Here is a 22,032-nt window from a genome sequence, read left to right as displayed (position 1 = left end):
TGTGGCAGCATACATGGGCTTTGCTTGTGTCAAAGTTAATATAAAGTCAGGAAAAACAGACTTGAAAGCCTTTTTTATGATAATTAAAGATAAGAACATGTTTTGAAAAAGTTTTGGTTACTGTCCTTTAAGTGTTGCACTGATGTCATATCTGTGGGGACCAGCTTATATTATTATTATTATTTTATTTCTTAGCAGACGCCCTTATCCAGGGCGACTTACAATTGTTACAAGATATCACATTATTTTTACATACAATTACATTATATATACCACTTTACCATTTTTAGGCACATAACAAAACTCTGTCTTGAACCTTTTTGGAAGGCGGTTTAAATGTGTCTTCTTCCTCCACATGCTTTGTATCGGACTGGATGACTTCCAGAGACATACTGAGCTCTGAGGTGTACAATCCCCACGCTGTTACTATTACTATTAATATCCAAGGAATTATGGATGATGGGCAGAATAAAGTGTATGCAATTCCAATTGTTTAGGGAGGACAGAAACTTGTACATAAAACGTAAAATAAAATAATTACTACGATTAGGTAATACAATTTAAATGGAACTGGAAGCAGGGATATAGGAAACCATTTTTAAAAAGTACAGTGACTGGACTGAGGCATGAAGTAAAGTGACCAAATAGGAAAGAAGAAGGTAGATGAGGAATGGGAATTAATTTAGATATAAAGTCAATGTAGATGTTGCCGGAGATGTTACTAATGTTGAAATGCCTAACATCCCGCTCAGCAGCAACTTTTTAAAATCTGTTACACATTAGGAGAAATAAAAAAAAAGGAAATGCAATTTGTTTGAACATGTTTTTCCTACAATTGTTGACCTTTTATTACCCCAAATGCCACCAGGAGGCAAAACATGTGCTTCAATTAAAGAGCTTGCAAGCCCTTAGCTCAGGTTGGAAAATAAATAGTAGGTTAAGAGTTTGAATACCATCAATGCAGGTTTTTAAAATAAAACATACAAAATAAGTGTTTCTTTAATTATTATTGACTTTTGGTTGTAAAAAAAATGGATGTTTGACCAACAACCTATCACATCTTTATTAAGATTTCTCTTTTTTGAGTGGGTCTTTCAATTGATTGATTGATTGATTTATTATTTATTTATTACTTGTTTATTTTTTGCAACCTGGCTGTTTTCTGTTGATATCATATATTTTTAGAGCTGATTATTTCATTTCTACTTGTCTGTTTTTGTACACAGGAAATTCTTAGGTCATATAAATATTTTGCAATTGAGGTATTTAAAAGGGGCTGTTACTGGTCCCTTGTAATACATTCTGTTCAGAGAATAATGAATGAACAGAAATGATGTGGTTTTCAATGGTCCTCATACATATCTGTGTTGTCTGCATCTTGTGTTGAGACAACAGTATTTAGCTTAATATGTGCTACAGATGCACCATCCCACAATATTTTTCATGTCTTGAATGTGCAAATGTATACTAGGAATGCATAATCCATTTCAAAAACTACCATCATTCTCAATCCACAAGAAAATATGGGAAAAGACATATGATATCTGTCTGTTTAAAGAAATATCTTAAATTATTCAAATCATGTTGTTTTTCTTTTGATAATACACTAAGGGTAGAAGTATTTCAGCAAATGCCTTTGTCATTGGGTCAAAAGGTCAGAAAAATAAAGTGATATCTACAAAGGGTCACATTAACTCCTATATGTGAACTAGAAGCCACCATAGCTCAAGAGCTTTGTACTTTTCCACTGTCTTGGCTACTGACCAATAATTTCCCTCTTGCCCAGTAGCTAAGGTATATAAGATGCTGGTAGGTCCCTTAGCTCTAGCAACACACTTAAAAATCAAGTACAAGGAGAAAGGATCCTGTAAAGAAAATGATATTGCAATAATTCAAGGTAAGTCTTATGTTACAATTTGTATTATTTATACAATTTCTTTACTGATGCAAATTCTTAATTTGAGGTAGAAATGTTCACTGAATGCTGATAAACTCATCCACAAGCAGGGGTTTATTTGTAAAACAAAACAAAAAGAGTTAAAATGAAGGATAAGGGATATCATTTTTCTTTCTAGTGTAACCGCAAAGATATATTTAATATACGCTTGTAAGACAACTTGGTAAACAGCACTTGTTAGCAGCAGTAACATTGTGTCTGAGTGAATGTTACTTCCAGATTACGAACAGTGGAATATAAAAGTTCATGAGAAATTGAATTAAATCAGCACACAGCCTGGGAGGGAATGGTTTTGTTGTTCATTTGTCAGCTGTGCTGTACCGATTTAGGCTGTGTTAACACTGGTCCGTTTAGTGGGTTTGGTCCACACTCGGTACGTTTGGTATCAAGTGTGAAAAGCAAAGCGCGTTTGGGAAACTAACAGTACCTAAACTTTAGGTAGTCTCGGTCTGTTTGGCAACTGATTCTGGATCGCCTGCTAAATCTCAACGTGAACAACTGCTGGGCTCGGTCCTTGAGGAAACGAACTATACGCGAATTTTAGTTCATATTCTGAGGAAATAAATAAAGCAAATGTATCAGGGAACTACATAGAGTTACCAGACATCCCAGGAAAACTGTGATTGTCCCAGTTTTCAGGCATAATATGTTGTCTCGTTCCGAAACAGTAACATTGCTAAATCGTCACAGCTTTGCTATTGTAGTTAACCAACCTGTATCAATGTGCTCAGCAAGTTAACAGTAGAATAATGTGTTGGGTTGTGTTATCGCCATTGGAAAAACATATATATATATATATATATATATATATATATATATATATATATATATATATATATATATTTATTTATTTATATATATATATATATATATATATATATATATATATAGATAGATAGATAGATAGATAGATAGATAGATAGATAGATAGATAGATAGATAGATATTGTATGGATTATTTGTTTAATAATTCTGAGTAGGTGTATCCAGGTACTAGCTGATCTATTTTTTTCTAATCTGGCTTTTTGTACATTTAAAATGTTTTGATTGGGTGACAATAGAAAGAGAACAATGAGTTGTTATGATGTGCAATACATACACACAGTGTTTAACTTAGAAATGATGATAAAAACCAGAGCAATACATCAATTGCTATCATCTTCCAAGATACCTTGCAGGATACTGTAAACATTCGGTTCCCAGACCATATGCGAACTGTGTTGTGAACACAAACGAACTCAGCCCTGAAACAAGTTGGAAAAGGACCAAAAAAAACGAACTTTAGCTTGCATCCAACGCCCTTTGCTAGAAGATTGATACATTGTTTCAAAAGAAACGAACCAGACAGCGACTGAAACGGCCCAGTGTGAATGCACAGCACAGTACCAACAATGAATTCACCAATTAAATACATTTTAATGTCGACTACCATAAACCCAATGTACAGACCTTGATTTACAGTCGCTTCCAAATGTGCTTCACATTCTCATCTGCTTGCGGGTCGGGGTTTCGTGCCTTGCTATTGGTGTCTGTAGCATGCGTTTCGATCTTTGATTTGCCATGTTTTGATGTATGAACAGTTATCAATTGCAATTAACTGAAATTTATATCAGGGTTAATCCCGAAGGCGAATCGTCGGTTTGGTTTTAAAGATGATAAATTAACTAAACAAAATACAACAGTTGTCTGCCCCCCAGAGCCGTCTAAACCATGATACCAAACAATGTGATCCACCGTCGCCGTTTCCCTGTCACGCAGGCACTCCAAAACACTTCGAGACAAGTTGCAGTTAAACATGCCCTGTAAGATGGCTGTGTGAACACGCTTGTTTTCAAAAGTATTAAATTCCAAAGCAGCTATAGTCAGAACCAGAGCAAAAATAAACTGCTCCCCGCCTTCTTCTAGAAGCAGTAATTTCGCTTTGGTCAGAGCACAGTGTCCCGGGTGTTGGAACTCAAGGTAGTAAGTGTAATAATGTTTTTAGACTTGTTGTTTTGCATGGTAATTATATATCAATGTAAATATATTTGCAATGTTTATGCAAAAATCACCGTTTATATATTTTCTACAGATCACAATGCATCTGCGTTGCATTTCGTGTCACGTGCAATACACATGTGTGTTAACAGGAAGAACCACATTTTTGTTTTTAATATGTGAGTAGTTTAAATCGTGGGTTTTATGATATGCAGCACATATATAAACCTGATCGCTGCTTTAAATTAGCCACCAATTTTGGTGCAAACTTGAAGTTCTGCCTTTGCTCTGGTTAGGGATTCCTACTGTATTTCAAAGTAGTTTGCACTATTATTTGACATAGTTAGCCACTTCACCATTCCTTATGTGTGGGTTTTAAGATATGCAGCACATACATAAACCTGATCGCTGCTTTAAATTAGCCACCAATTTTGGTGCAAACTTGAAGTTCTGCCTTTGCTCTGGTTAGGGATTCCTACTGTATTTCAAAGCAGTTTGCACTATTATTTGACATAGTTAGCCACTTCACCATTCCTTATGTATCCATACACCTGCTTGTGATAAAATGACTCGTAATGCAGTACTCATAATGCCAAAACAGTAGATTCAATTGTATATTGATGTTGGATTGCTCTACTTGTATGTATATCATAATGTCATTGTTATATCATAGTGTCATTGTTAAATCATAATGTAAGTGTTAAATGCTGCTTGCCTAATGTATCTGGTTGTTATAATCCACCAACACATTTCCTACAGTAAAGCCATACTGACCTACCTAGAGAAATATAATGGATTGTTTTAAGACCAAACATTGTCCATAAATTCAGACTTTGTGGGCTCCTTTAGGGGGTGGAAAGTAAAGGTAGGGATTTTAAAACTTAGAAATATAATTCATTTTCCATGTTCCAGAATCTTTCTAACTTATGAGTAAACATAAATGTGCATTCCTCCAACTAAGCATGTGACACAGTGCAAAAGCTTCAGAAGATTGACTTCTAACTTTATTTAATAAAAACTATACAGGCAGTGTGTAACTTGCGAGCAGCCCTTACAAACACTGTCCTCCTTGGAGAGGACCGCTCCACATGCTGTGTGTTTAAACTGGAAGTAGGGTCCTCATGCTTTGGAACTGACTGATTTGTATTTATTTATTTGTTTTTATCTATTGCTACAGTACAAGATAACAAACTATTGTGAAAATGGCAGATTCTTGGCAAGAGTGCATGGAGTTAGGGATCTCTATTGCAAGGAATGCTGGAAAGGTAAGTAACAAGAAGTCTAAAACTTTATTTTGAGTTTTCATCATAAGCTTTCAGCTATCAAATGGAAGAGTAGTGTTGTAATGGGTCAAGACTTGATGCAAACAGGCAACTACGCATTTGCTTTGATTTCTTAAAGATGAACAAGGAAAGTCAACAAGTCACCATTAACTTCACTATCCTGTATCAGCAATTAGGTTAGCTTTGATATACTACATTGAATGGTGACACTAAGGTTTTACAATCATCTGCTATTACATATTGTAACAATCCTCACTTTCCTACAGGTGATTTGTAAAGCTCTACATAATGAACAATCAGTGATGTTAAAAACATCCCCTGCTGATCTGGTAACTGAGACTGATCAAAAGGTGGAGAAAATGATTATCTCTGCAATCAAAGAAAAGTTTCCAACTCACAGGTAATTCTCTTTTCCCCTCCTCTGGGTTTAATATAAAGCTGGCACAATAGCGACGGAAAGGTAACAAATGGTGCATTACAGTTTTTGCATTCTATGTGGCTTTTCTTAATTTTAATAACTGAGAATCGCTGGACAGTTGTTGGACCTGTTATGTGCTTTTGTTGAGTTTTATAAATTATCGAAAGGTTCTTCTAGTATGATGTAAACACTTTCTGTTCTAGTTTTATTGGAGAAGAGTCAGTGGCAGCCGGAGCAGAATGTGTACTGACAGACAACCCAACTTGGATAATCGACCCCGTTGATGGAACCACCAACTTTGTGCACAGGTTGGTACACCCTTGCTTTTTTTGCTCTGCTTCCATCAGTTTCTTCTTTTTACAATTCTTTATATTTAAATGTATCCTGTATTTTTTTTTTTAGATTTCCATTCGTGGCAGTATCTATTGCATTTGCTGTCAACAAAGTGGTAAGCGCATGTGAATATTGGTATTTTGAAAGACAAATATATCTTTTTTTTTACACAAAGGTGTTGGACCAAAATGGTAAATACAAAGCATATGTAGCACACATAACTACTGAAGTGTTCTGTTGCTAGCTTGTTGTAATATTAGTAATAGTAATAGTAACACATGTTTTGACATTCACTGGTGAAGAACATGAGACACTTCATCTTCTCCCTAAAGCCCCTTATGAGACAGCAATCCAATAAGGAATTGGCATGACACTCCAGAGAAATTATTTACAGACTCTGTTGAATCCATGGTGTCCTTACATGATACTGAACATGATATGGTTGGTGTTTTCAACAGCAGTAATTGCATGGCAAGAGCATGTGCTTAAAAGACTCACATTATGAAAGGTCTATGTGCATTCATAGTGTTGTCTTTATGAAGGTTCCTGTTTTTTTTACAGATTAGGGCAGAATTGAATTTGAGAGAATTCAAATGGTGCATTCTTGCTGAACTAGTACTTGGCTGCTTTTTAATTCCCTCTTTTGTCTTGCAGACTGAATTTGGAATTGTTTACAGCTGTAAAGAGGATAAAATGTACACCGCAAGGAAAGGGAAAGGAGCATTTCTTAATGGTGTGAAGTTAAATGTCTCCGGGCAGACAGGTGAGTTGCACAACATTGTTGAAATAGTTTTTATATTTACATATCTGAAGTACAGTACAGTTTAATGATGTGGAATGGGTTCATATTAAAAAATCCCTTCCAACTATACAGTTAAGACATGGTGGCTAATGTACACTTCTATGAACTATGTTGATCAAAGTCATATTTTTTTCTGTGCAGATATAACCAAATCCCTTGTAATAACTGAAGTGGGACCTGAACGAGACCCTAAGATATTGAAGACACTCTTTACAAACCTAGAAAAGCTTCTGAACATTCCAATTCATGGGTACGTGCTCATATTTCTTTCAATGTCTTGACTACTATTATTATTATTATTATTATTATTATTATTATTATTATTATTATTATTATTATTATTATTAGTTTATTTGGCAGACGATGCCTTTATCCATTGAGACTTACAGGTATTACAGAGTACCAAGGTCCATCATTCATAAACCTGTTCCCACTCCTCTGAACCTGTGCCAGAGCGAGCAGGTAACACAGATGAACCAATGAAAATGCTGAACACTGGGAGAGGAGTCGGAAACCAGTTAAATGTTTCTGTTTGGACAGGTTGTATTTGAACAGCCGATGTTCTGAATTCAGAAGACATTTTGATGGGAAGACCCGAAGCATAACTGACGTGAAATGAAAATAACTAGTTCAAACTGATTTATGACCAGGGCTATGTTAATAAAAATATAAAAACAATCGCAATTATGTTGAAAAGGATATTGCAAGGATACGTACAACAAAGCAGAAAGCTAGGGAAAGTAATGCGTTGTGTTTTAAACCCTACAGCCTGCTGTACCACAGGTTAATGACTTTATGAAATTAGTCATTGTTTTCTTACAGGTACACACCCTATAAAAGTGCAACCCAAAACAGTTAAATGACTACTCTGTAAAAGTAATGTTTCTGGAATGAAAGTCTTTTTAAACTTTAAATTGTTTTGACATACAAATCCACATTATTTTCTTTGCATACTGTATTTGATATACCATGGTAATTGAATAAAACAAGAAGTAATGAATAAACCCAAATGAACAGAAATCTTACTTTTGTCATTGTTCCAGTTTCCGTGCTGTTGGCACAGCAGCAACAGATGTGTGTTTTGTAGCTGCTGGAGAAGCTGATGCCTATTATCATATTGGATTGCACTGCTGGGATATAGCTGCAGCTGGTATAATTGTTACAGAAGCTGGTGGTGTCTTGATGGATACAGATGGTGAGTAGCAAGCCACATATTTGTTCCTTTCCAGCACTGTTCTCCAGGTAACAATCTAGCAGGTGTGGCATGCATCTAGTCTAAGAGACTGCTTCAATATTGGTGGGTGTGAATGAATTTCCAGAGGCATGCATCTAGTCTAAGAGACTGCTTCAATATTGGTGGATGTGAATGAATTTCCAGAGGTACCATAATATTTGCTAGCTACCTAAGCTTTTCTATAACGGGGCCATGTATTAATTGCACTTAAATTTGTATCCTGTTTCCTTGTTCTTGCTGGACACTCCCTACCATACCTGTACTTCTTGGTTTATTTGGGGGAGGGGGGAGTAGGGAAATAAACTGACACAAAGCCTGGTTCCTTGATGAACCATTGCACAAATGTTTAATTTGCTCCTTAAACCCAAGACATATTTGAGAACATGTGCTGCGGCTAGCTGTGGGAAACTCACCACAACAGGGCGAACACACAGAGTTGCATACACTTTACTAATCACACTTTACAATATTTCTGTAATTACAGTGTACAGAATTAGTTTGTTTGGCTTTGTACCCAGCTCAGGTCCAGACAAGCTCATCCTAGTGTCAACGTCTAGAACTCTGGGTAGAGGGGCAGGGAACTTATTCTTATTAATACATTCTTAAAATGAGAGTCCAGTCTACAGGAATATTACAATCTCCAGGTTGTGATAAGAGCAGAGAGCTGTGGGTTAACTAGCTAAATTGAATAAAATGAATAGAATTAAAGTCTGAGGTATTCGGCTACTTTTTCTCTGTTCTCCTCCTCCCATCCCACAAGACTGACAATACCTCTGGTTAACACTGTCACTTTAAATTGTTGAATGGTCTACTGTATTTATCTCGCTCTGATTTGGTCCGGATTCAAGACACTTATAGGATTTATTTCTATGGATTAGTTTATTTATTTTATTTATTTATTTTCTAGGAGGACCATTTGATATGATGTGCCGAAGAATCATTGCAGCAAGCAGCAGGGCTGTTGGAGAAGCCGTGGCAAAACATATTAGGGCTTTTCCATGTGCAAGAGATGATGAGCAGATTGGTGTACATGCCAATGGAAACTAGTTTATGGTAAAGTGGGGGTGGATGCTCAGAATTTGTATTGTAGAATGACCACTACATGTAAAGCTACATCCAAACGTTTTGCATCATGTAAAATCTTAGGATTGAGACATAATTGAAAAGAAAATGTATATATGAACATCATTTAGATCTTTTATTTAACATAATGTAATCAAAGAAACTACAAAATCATACCACGAACGTCTACTGGAAGCCATAATAGTAGTACAGGATTTGATGTTAGAGGTTTTCGTTAAGTATATGGAAAACTACAATGTGGTATGTAATTCAGTACATTAAAGTAACACTATTTCAGCAGGTTTCATTCAACTTTATGAAGCAAAATGAGTTAATTCTATAGTTTGATGCAAAACTTTCAGCCATAGCTGTAAACTTATTTGAGACTAATAGCCGAATAGCAAAACTTGTCTGCAGTGTTCGTTTGAGAATGAACTTGTATCATAAAATCAAGGTTTATATTTAAGTTTGTGTGAGCAGCTAAACAAAGCTGATCAGAACAAAAAGGTATAATATTTGTTTTCCTTCTCTCAACCCATTGGTTAATATTTCCTATTACAAAACACCAGGCATCACAAAATATTGATAATGAAACATGAATTTGCTAACGGACAAGAAAAAACAAAAAGGAGATGGGGAAATTCAAGAAAACAGGGACTCCATGTACCCCTCATTTTACAAAAAAAAAAAGCATGTACTACACCTGATGAGTTTTCAATAAAAAGACATAATTCATGAAAAAAGATATGCAACATTAACATTCAATAGAAAACTACAACCCCCACACTGAAACAAACAAAGAAATCACAGAATGATGTATGAGGACTAATAATCCACTCTGTTCTGTAATTTGACTAGTTCTGTAGTATCTTGGACTATAACTTTACCTTGGGGAAGGTAGTGATGCAAAATGAATGCTAATCAGGGATTGTGAAAACATCTGCAAGTCAAAAACTGTGTTATTTTAAGGTATTGTAAAGATCTGTGCATATTTGTGTTGTACTGTAATTCCCGTTGTAATTGTGTTCCCTCCTCACTCTGTATTTCCCATCGCTTGTTTTGTTTACCTCTTGTCTGTGTCTGTGTAATCCTGGCCTGTGCTTGAACATGTTCTGTGTCTTCCCTGTGATTGGTCCTGTCTCTCTGTATCAGTCTTGTGGTGCATGGTTTGTGGCTCCCCTGTGATTGGTCCTCTGTCTGTCCGTGTCAGTCGTGCTGCACATGGTCTGTGTCTTCCCTGTGATTGGCCCTGTCTGTGAGTCACTGTTTTTGCACATGTTCTCTGTGTTCCCATTGGCCTGAAGCGTGCGACTGAGGACCAATGGGATGTGTAAGTTATTTTAGGGCTGCTGTTGTTGTTGTGTTCTGGTTGCCATGGTTCCTGTATTCTGTGCGTGTAACCTGAGAAGCTGACAGAGCTGTGTGTGGAGAATGGTGTGCTGAATAAAGCATTGAGAAGAAACTAGTGTCTCTACTGTTTTCTGCCATCCCTGCTGAAACGCTACAGTATGATGGTATTGGGTTTTTGTAAAATGCAGACAATTTAAATGTCAAACATCAAATAAATTGTTGTCATGAAAATTAATTATCATGAATGATATTGTAGCAAGCACGGGAATTACTGGAGACACACACCAAGGATCTCAGATCATTGCAGTTTATTAGGAAGCTACAGCAAATCAGCACTATCCACACACTCAAACACATACACATAGACAGCCCTTCCCCACCCCAGAGCACTACTCCGCCTCTCAAGGTGACATCCACATATTCAAAACTATCCTGCTCGCCTACAGTGCCCTTCAACACACAGGTCCCAAGTACCTCCTCAACCTGCTGACCCGCTATGTCTCTGCCCGCAAGCTGAGGTCCTCTGATTCTGGCCTGCTTGTTATCCCCAAGCAAAAGTGCACCACACTTGGAGAACACTTGTTTAGCTTCATGGCTCCGACTCTGTATTATGATACTATTAAGTATTATGCACTTTCCACTGTATTTAATGTGTTATGCATTTTTTTGTAATACTGTATAGCATGTATTATGCATTTCTTGATTTTCTTGTTACTGCATCTTGTAAAGCACTTTGTGATGGTGGTCCACTATGAAATGCGCTATATAAAATAAAGACTGATTGATTGATTGATTGATTGATTGATATTACATAAATAACACCAGAAGGGTAATAACAATCACAGGGTAATACATTTAACAATATTGAAACTTTACAATAACTAATAACGAAACACAACAATAATAATACAGCTTTCCCCTACCATATTTCTCACTCCCAGCATGCTGCATATTAACATAAGTGTTGAAAGCTGGCCCCAGGCACGGCACTCCATTCACCCATTACAATATAAAAGGAAGTTAAAGCTGGTGTCTCAGCTATCCACCCTACTGTAGTCCACCCACAACTAAACCCTTGGTAGAAAATGCAGTAAAAATAATACCAATTTTATTATCAAATATTTCAGTCACCAGTGTGTCTGTTATATATACTCTTTTTTTGCCCCAGAATCAATTATAATTTGTATGTTTCATAATTGTACTACCTTACACATTTGGTGTAATCACATCACAAATGTAACTTTCACCACCCCTGGATCATAATTGGCTATCTTCCAGTTACCATGGGCAGTGATACTCCTCAAAGTGCAACTTGAGATGTCTCTCATCAAGGTTATTACTATGAGGAGAAGCTTGCTTTTAACTCTTAACATGATAGTTTTGAAGTATCTACGTTTATTCATACCTTCTTTTAAATTGTATTGTTATTTTCCTGAGGAAATTATCTACAATTAGGTACTTAATGTGATTGTACTGTACAGTTCTTTGCATTTCTGAATATTACAAAATACCTTTGCATAGTATTTAGTATAAAAGTAGAACTCGCTTCCATTTTAAATTACTTCCCAATTGAATTGTTATTATTCTTGTCATAAAACCTAATATTTAATATTTGACCCCCTTTAATTTGGTCTTCTGTAATTCAGTTATAAATTAATCCAAGATAAACCTTACTGTGTGCAGTCGTTTTTAACAGCAAATGGGTAGGCCTTCGGGTAGAATTGGGTAATTACAAACTACATAATAAAAATAAATGACAAGAAAAACTCCGAACACCAGGTGGCGCAAATAAGTTGACTTGTAAGTTGTAGCGCCATACAAACCCCGAGGAAAGGAAAGGGAAGAACTCAATAGGGTAGATGTTTCAGGAAGTGTTCTTTTATCATTTCGGTGTTGTGTTTAGTGACAGCTATCGTTCTGATTACGTTTTGCAAACAGTCTTTGTTGAAAGACAACACAGGAAGAACAAGTAACAATTAAAAACAGGTATTGTGCTATATGGGGATTTGTTATTATTATTATAAAATACTGTTTCAAATATTAAAGAAATAATATAACCTCTGTTATTGCATGATCCGGATGGACACAAGTTTGTTAAGGTTCGTTTTTGTTCTAATGTACAGATTTAGAGAGACAGCCTTTAAAGGGATGTTGTTAAAATGATAACACATTGATCTGACAACTTGTGCTTAGAAGAAACACACCGGGTTGATTGCAGCGTACCAGTGACTTTTAGTCCGCATCAAGTGGATTAAAATGCGGTCTAGCAAATCCTGCGGATCTGTACTAGTTAGTCCTGATTGCAGCGTACCAAACCTCATGAAAATTGGTTTAGGTGACCTGAACAAGTGGAACAAGTTAGACCGATAGTGAGGACTATAAGCCATTACAAATGCGGATGGAAATTCACAATTTAAAGTGTAAAGACAAACTCGGTGATTTACGTGCACATTGTCATTACTAGCATTTGATTAAATAAATAAATAGAAACCTAACATTTAAGATATTGAACCGGCAGAAAAGTCAGAAAATCAGAAAATCAAAAGGTATTTTTAAAAAGGAAATAAATATATTAATGATAAAATGATAAAAGCGTTTTTATTACATTAGGCGTGATTCGGGCAAACACGTTTAAGTAAAGTACACCTGTATTCATAGTACTACATGCCTTTTTGTGCACATTCCGCACACTGATTACACTTGCATATTAACTTGCCGGAAGCCTATTGCTGCTTGACACTGGACGTTAAATTCTAAATTTGTTGTTTATATTTAATTCACTGATTTTTCCAGGTTAAATTGAATACATCAGACGTGCATGCTTCTTAATTACTTATCTTATTGTGCAGCAGTTTATTAAAGTTTTTACAATATTTTAATTTAAAAAAAACGAAACCAATCTCTTCAGAACACTGTTCCTCAACCATATAGACAAAAAGGAAAAGGGTGCCACATTGCTATAGTAGTTTATTTAAACTACCGTATACATTTGCTATCTACCTAAGAAAATGAAAAATTGCTTAATAGTGTATCAACAATATATTAAGGTACATTATATCATTACATAGTTCTGTGACTCGGCGAGCGAACCTTAATGAACCAAATGCTGAGGTTCAAAAGGCTTCACTTTTAACTTCACTAATTTTTATAAGTCATTTGAGATAATAATGGCGTTGTCTTCGTGTTAAAATGTGCTGTACAAACGTAGGACGAGTAAGCGTACTAAATAAGTCCTATACTTCATAATATTAGCGGATGATCCTGGTAATTATCTTCTGGTACGGTAAAATCTTTAAAGTATTCATTTCATAACACCATCATATATATATATATATATATATATATATATATATATATATATATATATATATGATGCACATGAACAAAAGTTTGAATTTTTAATTTGTGTAGGTAGGCCTATCCCTGTATAGCAGAAACAAAGAGTCCATCAACCAAAACGTTACAACAACTTGAATATAATGATTGGTACCCTAAAACATTTATAGAAATCTGTGATTTATTAAACAAAACTGTAACGTGAGGTTTCGGTTTGCAGATTTGAGGAAAACGGAACTATGTAAAATACACCAGAAAAGGGTCTTGGAGTTATTGACCTGCTAAGACAAGACACCATCCACATTTTGACAGACAACCAGAGCAGAAGCATGGAAAGAAATGAGTGCATATGGGGTCTCTAAAAGACTGCTGGAATTGCATGTGTGCTATGTTACAAATGTTTCAAATCACATTTTCAGATTCCCCCCAAACTTCATGCATTTGGTAAATAAACCAGTCAGTTAAGTTATTGTACATGCTGGCCCTGTTGATTAAACTCTAATTTCTTTGGTACCCAAGGTTCCGTTGAAGAATATTGTCACCCATGTTTTACATTTTGTTTGACACTTTGGTCTTGTTCTGTGTGTTTTGGCACTACTAGGAAACTTGATGCTTGGCTGATGCTTTTGCAGCTTAGCTCAGGTTTTTGACGCTGGTTATAGTAAAGTGTTATTTGGATGGCTTGTTAGGGCTTTTCATGCTTTTAGATATTGCCTTGCTGACTAACAGAAAAATCTGTTTTTTAACATATTCATTTTGCTTTTGAATTCCTTACCCTGTGCCATCGGGGATGCTTTAGTTTTGTTCATGAAAATGTCTACTTTCTTTAATTTTACAAAATTCATTAATTAAGTAATACAAATATTACAACAGGCATTTCAGAGTTGCAGCTTGACCACTTCCTACTCATTTTAAACCTATATACCGTTAGTAACAGTTTTGTTTAGAACAGATGAAAACATTTGAAACATCTGCCAGAAGGTACTGAATATTTGTTTGGATGTTTTTTACTATAACATATTGCCAGTGTAATGTTATTTGCTTTGTTTATCAGTGTTTGAGTAGAAATAAATAAGTACCTGTACTGAGATTTTAAATTATGGATTACAAAATGTTTTTTTTTTTTTTTTTCTTTTAATTCAGACTGTAAGAGGACAATTTTTGAATTTTTTTAAATTTATTTTTGCCAACAGCTGCTTCACATAAGAATAAATTGAGGAAAAATGTCAGATGTTTGGGAAGAGTGTATGGACCACGGAGTGGCTGCTGCTAGAAAAGCTGGAGAAGTGAGTGAAAAACTTTTTGTGCTTCCATTTCATGCCTGGTTTTAAGCAAGCTTTATATTCAAACAGTTTTTAATAAAGATAGCATACAGATAGAATTAAAGATTAACCTCTATAAAATACACAGTCTACTGGAAGCCAGCCTTTGTTTTTATTACTGGTATTATAAAATATAATAATATTTACAGTACACAAACACTGTACTGTATTTACAATTCTTAGTTTGCTCCCAATAAAGTTGTCAGTAACCTTGTTTTTAATATATTCCTCTGTAGGTGGTTCGAGAAGCTTTAAAACATGAAGGCTGTATGTCTGTAATGCTGAAAAGTTCTCCAGCTGATCTGGTAACAGAGACTGATCAGAAAGTGGAGTCGATGATCATGTCTTCAATCAAAGAGAAATTTCCAACTCACAGGTAACTCACTATATATGTATATATATATATATATATATATATATATACATATACACATACACATACACATACACATACACATACACATACACATACACATACACACTGGATGGGGCAGCAGTGTGGAGTAGTGGTTAGGGCTCTGGACTCTTGACCAGAGGGTCGTGGGTTCAGTCCCTGGTGGGGGACACTGCTGCTGTACCCTTGACCAAGGTACTTTACCTAGATTGCTCCAGTAAAAACCCAACTGTATAAATGGGTAATTGTATGTAAAAATAATGTGCTATCTTGTAACAATTGTAAGTCGCCCTGGATAAGGGCGTCTGCTAAGAAATAAATAAATAAAAATAAATATATATATGCTTGACCTTGAGTACCCAAGATGTAACGTAGCATGCTGAATCATTGTAAAAAAGTTTGTGTTCTTATTTTGTATGTTCAGGTGATTGTGAGAAATTGTGTTTTGTTATATTTTAGTTTTATTGGAGAGGAGTCTGTGGCAGCAGGAGAATCTAGCATACTAACAGACAACCCCACTTGGATTATCGACCCCATTGATGGAACAACCAACTTTGTGCACAGGTTTGAATTGAACTTTCCTTAACAGACACTGACACTGACTCTCCCCATACCCTGAGTTACTTCATTGACGTATTTGCATACATTTTAATGAATGATGCACGTTATGAAAATATATCAATCACATGAACCGCAAAATTTTAAATACCAGGTTGAATTGTAAAGCTATTTTTATAGCTCAGACATTCTTATTTTCTGTAGGGTTTTTGCTCATTTTTTTCTACTATACATTCTTCACATAATAATAATACGATTAATCAGGTCTATAGATTTCCCTCTTGACACATGGATATGTGCTGTTGCTACTGATACTGTTACATTTAAAATACTGATACAGTGTGCCATTAAAATATATATGTTGTGTCACAGTTTGTAGTTAACTCAGTGCTTTCCCATATAGATTCATTGACAATATAATGTTTAGCCAGCAGATTCAATGGTATGCTATTTCTAGCAACCGTCATAGGAAATATAATGCTGTGTTAACAGATTAAGTTGTGTGTGTGTGTACTGCTGAAGCTTGAGGATTTACAGAAATATTCCTGTATTTTGCTTGACACAACCCAGAGAGAATGATTGGCAGCTCCATTCAATGGTTTGATAAGACCCGAAATCTTAAAGGTCTTGTGTTCAAAATACGTTTTGTTATTGTTATTTTTTTCTTTTTTAGATTTCCATTTGTAGCCGTGTCTATTGGCTTTGCTGTCAAGAAAGAGGTACCTATACTTCTGTTTCTAGAGGAACTAAATCCAACTTTAAGATGGGTGGTATATATTTGCATTCCAGCTGTATAAAACCGAAATGAATAGGTGGCATAATTGTTCTTGATTCTACCAAATAAATGCAAGACTGGAGGGGTGGTGCAATAGTAAGTCCCTGTATAAGTTTATTTTCCAGACTAGACTGATTGAAAATCAACTCTGTCCAAATGATCAATGATGTGTTAAGTTTGTGTGGGAAGGCGGTACCCCAGACTATGGAAATGTTATGTGAACCTGTTTATGCTCATCGAACCTGTTCCTTAGAAGTTGGTTGAGGATGAGGTCTTCAACAGTGGAGCCAGGGACAGTGATGAGGTTGTCTGTGCATCTTGGTATCTTTGCTTTTGACAATTGCAATCACCAGCAGGCGTCTGTGAGATTGTTATTATATCCAAGGTCACAGGCTAGCAGCTTGAGTACAAAGCCACGGTTGCTCTAAGACAGGGCAGAGGTGATGAAACACAAAAGGCAGAGAAAGGTTTGTTGGTTCCAGTCCAGTTTCACTGGTTCACTTGTCTGTGTAGAACAAGCATTTTCTCTTGAAAGTAGAGGCCCAAACTAATTACCTCTTTGGTTAATTATTCCAATTAACCCTCCACCCTAAGGTTTTGCTCTGACTTTTTTTTATTTCCAGTTAGAAATTACTCGTCAATCGTCAATTCTAAAACCACCTCACTCGAAGAAGGGTAAATAATCCTTTTGTATTCTGTTTTACAGCTAGAATTTGGAGTTGTTTACAGCTGCATGGAGGACAAAATGTACACTGCAAGAAAAGGGAAAGGAGCATTTTGCAATGGAGTGCAGCTAAAGGTCTCTGGACAAGAAGGTGACTTAGCAAAACAATTTTAAAAATAAATTATTAGAGAGAGAGCGAGAGAGAGAGAAATCAAAATGGCTTAAAGGTTGCTCAGACCTTGAATGTGGTCAAAATAAGCTTGTATCTTGCACAGCACCCTATTTTTGACAAAGTCCCGCATAAAAGATTAATTCTCAATCTGAATGCAGTAGGGATTCAAGGAAATGCATGCACATGGATTAGGGAGTAGTTAACATGTTGAAAACAGAAAGTACTGATTAGAGGAGCAACCTCAAAATGGAGCGAGGTAACTAGTGGTGTACCATTAGGTCATCTGCTATTCCTAATATACATTATTGATTTAGATTCTGGTATAGTAAGCAAACTTGTTAAATTTGCAGACAACACAAAAATACGAGGAGTGGCAAACAGTGTTGCAGCAGCAAAGGTCATTCAAAATGATCTAGACGGCATTCAGAATCTGGGCAGACACATAGCAAATGACATTTAATAGAGAAAAGTGTAAGGTACTGCACACAGGCAATAAAAATGTGCATTATGAATATCATATGGGAGATAGTGAAATTGAAGAAGGGAACTATGAAAAAGACCTAGGAGTTTATGTTGACTCAGAAATGCTTTGTTTGGCTCCTAACTACGTTCACACTACTGTGCCAGCCCAGGGCCGCTTCAGGGTGTCGCCTCAGGGCCGCCGCATATTTCGTTCTGTAACCCTGATCACGTTTGCGGTTTAAGACGCCTTTGCGTGTTCACATATGTGACTGAAAAGCAGGCCTAAAATGTGGTGAATTTTAAAATTTTTTTTATTTGGATGAGCAAAGTTTGTGCTCGGAATGGAAGATCTACCAGGCTATACAGTAATCCTTGATTTGTAGCAGATGTTTCTTATTTATATATGTATATATGTATATATGTATATATGTATGTATATATATATATGTATATATATATGTATATATGTATGTATGTATGTATGTATGTATGTGCAGTGCAGCCCAGTAGCAATTTTATGGTGTATATTTAAAAAAACATATTAACTATTTTGCCTTAATGTTGTGGTGTGTAACTGGGATGGTCCGAGCTTACCCCCACCCACAATCGCATTTTTCTCTCAAGAAAAACAGATGTTTTTAGAATGCAGGAAACAGCAACTTGCTAGTGTTCACAGGTATAAATATTTATTTCCGTAATGGATACTTCACTCTGATTGCAAATGACTAACAGTTTACACACGACTGACATTCACAAGACAAGCTCACGACTGACCACCTAATACTACTGCACCCTCCTAAGGAAAGACACGGCATTAAATAATAATTAATATGTATATATGTATGTATGTATGTATGTAGTTGAACTCAGAGTTAGTCTTCGTCGTCCGGATGGCTATTGTAAAATAGAGTTGCAGTATTCCAATCAAGTTGTCGTGAGATGCCGGTGTTGGGCACAGAAAGGAATCCCAAGTTTGCGTTTTTTACGTTTGCTTTCATTTAATTTATGTTTAGCGCTTCCCATGTGTTCTACAATGGTTTGCTGCATGAAGTACAAAACAGCACATTACCGTCGACGTGAAATTCACAGCTTGGAGCACTGCTTGGAGTGTTGATAAGCTGCGGTTCTGTCAACTCAAGCCATTGCATAATGTCATTTAGCAAATGGTTTTGAAACCTCAGCCATTTTCAATCTTTTTGTTTTTTTTCTCTAGATATAACCAAATCACTTATAATTACTGAACTGGGTTCCAATCGAAACCCAGATACTGTGAAAAGGGTTCTTGCAAACATGGATCGGCTTTTGTGCATTCCAATTCACGGGTAAGCTCTTTCATGCACACTTTTTTTTAAAATATTTCTGTTAAGAATTAGCATTAAATGGAAAATTATATATTGAATATTTTACTTTTAACAGTTATACAAGTAATGTCAGTTGCCACATTGCTGTGCTTTTTGAATGGGGTGGATTTTTTTCACATAATGTATTTGTGTATGACAAATGTTTTATCATATTTAATACTGCACAGATAGTTTTATTGTAATATTAATTTATAAATATTACAATAAACCATAGACATATGGAACCTGAAACCATAGACATACAGAAGATGGCATTATCCTTAACTGATTACCAGCATATTTACAGCTACTGCAAATGTTTTGATCTTTTACAGAATCCGAGCGGTAGGCACAGCTGCAGTCAACATGTGCCTAGTGGCCACAGGCGGGGCAGATGCTTATTACGAAATTGGGATCCACTGCTGGGACATGGCAGCAGCTGCAGTCATAGTTACAGAAGCGGGAGGCGTTGTAATGGATGTAACTGGTAAGTGGCAGAGTGTAGTCTTCTGACTATATAGGTTATCATACCCCACGGGGAACTTTATATGGCAACAAGATATGTTTTGAAAGTGGATTTTAATAACACATCTCAAAAAACTAACTAGCAGTATTGTAACATTTGTCGCACATTTATTTCGCAGGAGGACCATTTGATTTAATGTCCCGAAGATTGATAACAGCAAGCAGTAGAGCCATTGGAGAAAGAATAGCGAAAGAGCTTCAGGCCTTTCCATGTGAAAGAGATGATGGAAAGAAAGACGATTAATTACATTGGATTATTTTAAGGTGTTTGTTGTAGGCTAAAAGCGTTTATTGTATGTTATTGTATAATGAAAACCATGCGTAATGATGACCATGCATTGTTTTTATTTTTAATCAAAAAAAAAAAAAACTTTTTTACTAGATACACACGGACAAAAATAATATGTTTTAAAAAATAATTAATTTAAAGGATTTAAAAAATAAATAGTTTTATTTGGATGAACAAAGTGTTCATAAGTTTTCTCAGACTAGTGTTGCAATTATATATATTAAATTACTGGTATAATTTTAGAAAATATGCATTAATTCTGAAACGACACAAATTGTAACTCCAGCTGTAACTCGGCACACATTCTAACATGCAGACCCTTTCCTTTACATTCCTGTTATAATCTGCAAGCACGAGGAATTAAGTGAACTTCATTATATTTTTAAAAATATTTTTAAACAAATGTTGTCACGTAAACTTGAAATGAGATAGGTCATCATAAAGTGAGCTGAATGGGATGGATTTTTTTTCACATAATGTATTCATATGTGTATGAAAAATGTTTTATCATATTTAAAAAAAAAAAAAAAAATTATATATATATATATATATTTAGCCAGCAGTGTGGAGTAGTGGTTAGGGCTCTGGACTCTTGACTGGAGGGTCGTGTGTTCAATCCCCGGTGGGGGACACTGCTGTTGTACCTTTGAGCAAGGTATTTTACCTAGATTGCTCCAGTAAAAACCCAACTGTATAAATGGGTAATTGTATGTAAAAATAATGTGATATCTTGTAACAATTGTAAGTCACCCTGGATAAGGGCGTCTGCTAAGAAATAAATAATAATAATAATAATATATTATATATATATATATATATATATATATATAATCCCAGTGAAATTATTTTTATTAATTAATTTTTCATTTTATTTTTCATTTCATTACAGATACACATTAATAAAACAACTACATTTTATTACATTAAAATATTGGCAATTACAAATACCAGCACAAATAACACATTATTATTTATATATGAAATACTCTGTTCCAACCCATGATAACATTTACAGTTCTTTGCATGTTTTGTTTCCAACGGGATACAATTATTTCCAAAAATGAATGATCATGTACTCAAGACTGTAAGTATGTCTAATCATTTAACATGAGTGTCAAGCTCTTCAGTGTGAGTGTGTCCAGGATGGTGGTTCAATTAAATAAGAGACGCCTAGAAGGTAAAATATGTGACTGTTTTACGGTTTTAAAAAATAAATACTTTTTTGGTGATACTGTTTTAAAAGGATCAGCTAAAATATTTACAGACAATATATATATATATACTAGATTAACACCAGAAAACACTTTAACTGAGAAATGGAAATTAAAGGCAAAAAAAACCATGAAATGAAAACATTTGAATGCATTTGGGAATTCATTGCTTCCTTCGTGTATCTCCTTGTGTTTAGTGCACAAAGGGCAAGCCACATTAGACATTCCAAGGTGCAGAAGAGAATGTCTTTAGTTTTAGTCAATGTCCAGCAGGTGGCAGCGAATGACTTATTTATTTTAGCAGTGTTAAAGAAATGGCAAAACCAAGCATTTTTTTCTGAAGAATTGTATCCAGTTTGCATGTTTAAAATTCTAAAGTTTACTTGACTTTACAGAAAATTGGTTATGTTTACGAACTGTTCTCCCTGCCACCGTTTCAAGCTGTACAAAGCAATGCTGGATGTCTACCAGTAGAGTAAGTTATCTCACAGATTTGCAACTTGTGCTGTGGGATTACAAATGGATAACACTTCAAGACACTGTTACTGTAAAGGGTCCACCCAGGATC

The 22,032-nt window shown here is 35.4% G+C and overlaps 2 protein-coding genes across 4 annotated transcripts; both read left to right on the top strand.

Moving 5' to 3' along the window:
• The first annotated feature begins 1,793 nt into the window (after positions 1 to 1,793).
• LOC117400660 (inositol monophosphatase 1-like) lies at positions 1,794 to 11,198 on the top strand. 3 transcript variants are annotated; one of them, XM_059023115.1, is made up of 9 exons: positions 1,794 to 1,897; positions 5,112 to 5,199; positions 5,484 to 5,617; positions 5,839 to 5,943; positions 6,038 to 6,083; positions 6,623 to 6,731; positions 6,912 to 7,020; positions 7,814 to 7,965; positions 8,912 to 11,198. In XM_059023115.1, exons 2-9 carry the CDS (start codon positions 5,137 to 5,139, stop codon positions 9,049 to 9,051), a joined length of 858 nt encoding a protein of 285 aa, XP_058879098.1. In that variant the 5' UTR covers positions 1,794 to 1,897; positions 5,112 to 5,136; the 3' UTR covers positions 9,052 to 11,198. The 3 variants fall into 3 exon arrangements, with proteins under 3 accessions (XP_058879098.1, XP_058879097.1, XP_058879099.1); XM_059023114.1 differs by lacking the exon at positions 1,794 to 1,897 and adding an exon at positions 3,785 to 3,916; XM_059023116.1 differs by lacking the exon at positions 1,794 to 1,897 and adding an exon at positions 3,785 to 3,919.
• A 1,044-nt stretch (positions 11,199 to 12,242) lies between these two features.
• LOC117399741 (inositol monophosphatase 1-like) lies at positions 12,243 to 21,482 on the top strand. Its single transcript, XM_033999107.3, has 9 exons — positions 12,243 to 12,402; positions 14,946 to 15,038; positions 15,311 to 15,450; positions 15,928 to 16,032; positions 16,700 to 16,745; positions 17,508 to 17,616; positions 19,313 to 19,421; positions 19,775 to 19,926; positions 20,084 to 21,482. The coding sequence occupies exons 2-9, from the start codon at positions 14,976 to 14,978 to the stop codon at positions 20,206 to 20,208; spliced, it is 849 nt and encodes a 282-aa protein (XP_033854998.1). The 5' UTR covers positions 12,243 to 12,402; positions 14,946 to 14,975; the 3' UTR covers positions 20,209 to 21,482.
• Positions 21,483 to 22,032: the final 550 nt, after the last annotated feature.

Source organism: Acipenser ruthenus, chromosome 4 (assembly GCF_902713425.1).
Source record: "Acipenser ruthenus chromosome 4, fAciRut3.2 maternal haplotype, whole genome shotgun sequence".
NCBI classification, from domain to species: Eukaryota; Metazoa; Chordata; class Actinopteri; order Acipenseriformes; family Acipenseridae; genus Acipenser; species Acipenser ruthenus.
Note: the sequence above shows the minus strand (reverse complement) of the source record. Positions and strands in the feature narration are given on the sequence as shown.

Coding starts and splice junctions, on each gene's coding strand:
- LOC117400660 (XM_059023115.1), top strand. CDS start 5,137: ATGGCAGATTCTTGGCAAGAGTGCATGGAGTTAGGGATCTCTATTGCA. Junction 5,618..5,838: donor GAAAAGTTTCCAACTCACAG/GTAATTCTCTTT, acceptor TTTCTGTTCTAG/TTTTATTGGAGAAGAGTCAG. Junction 7,966..8,911: donor TGTCTTGATGGATACAGATG/GTGAGTAGCAAG, acceptor TTTATTTTCTAG/GAGGACCATTTGATATGATG.
- LOC117399741 (XM_033999107.3), top strand. CDS start 14,976: ATGTCAGATGTTTGGGAAGAGTGTATGGACCACGGAGTGGCTGCTGCT. Junction 15,039..15,310: donor CTGCTAGAAAAGCTGGAGAA/GTGAGTGAAAAA, acceptor ATTCCTCTGTAG/GTGGTTCGAGAAGCTTTAAA. Junction 16,033..16,699: donor ACAACCAACTTTGTGCACAG/GTTTGAATTGAA, acceptor TTTCTTTTTTAG/ATTTCCATTTGTAGCCGTGT.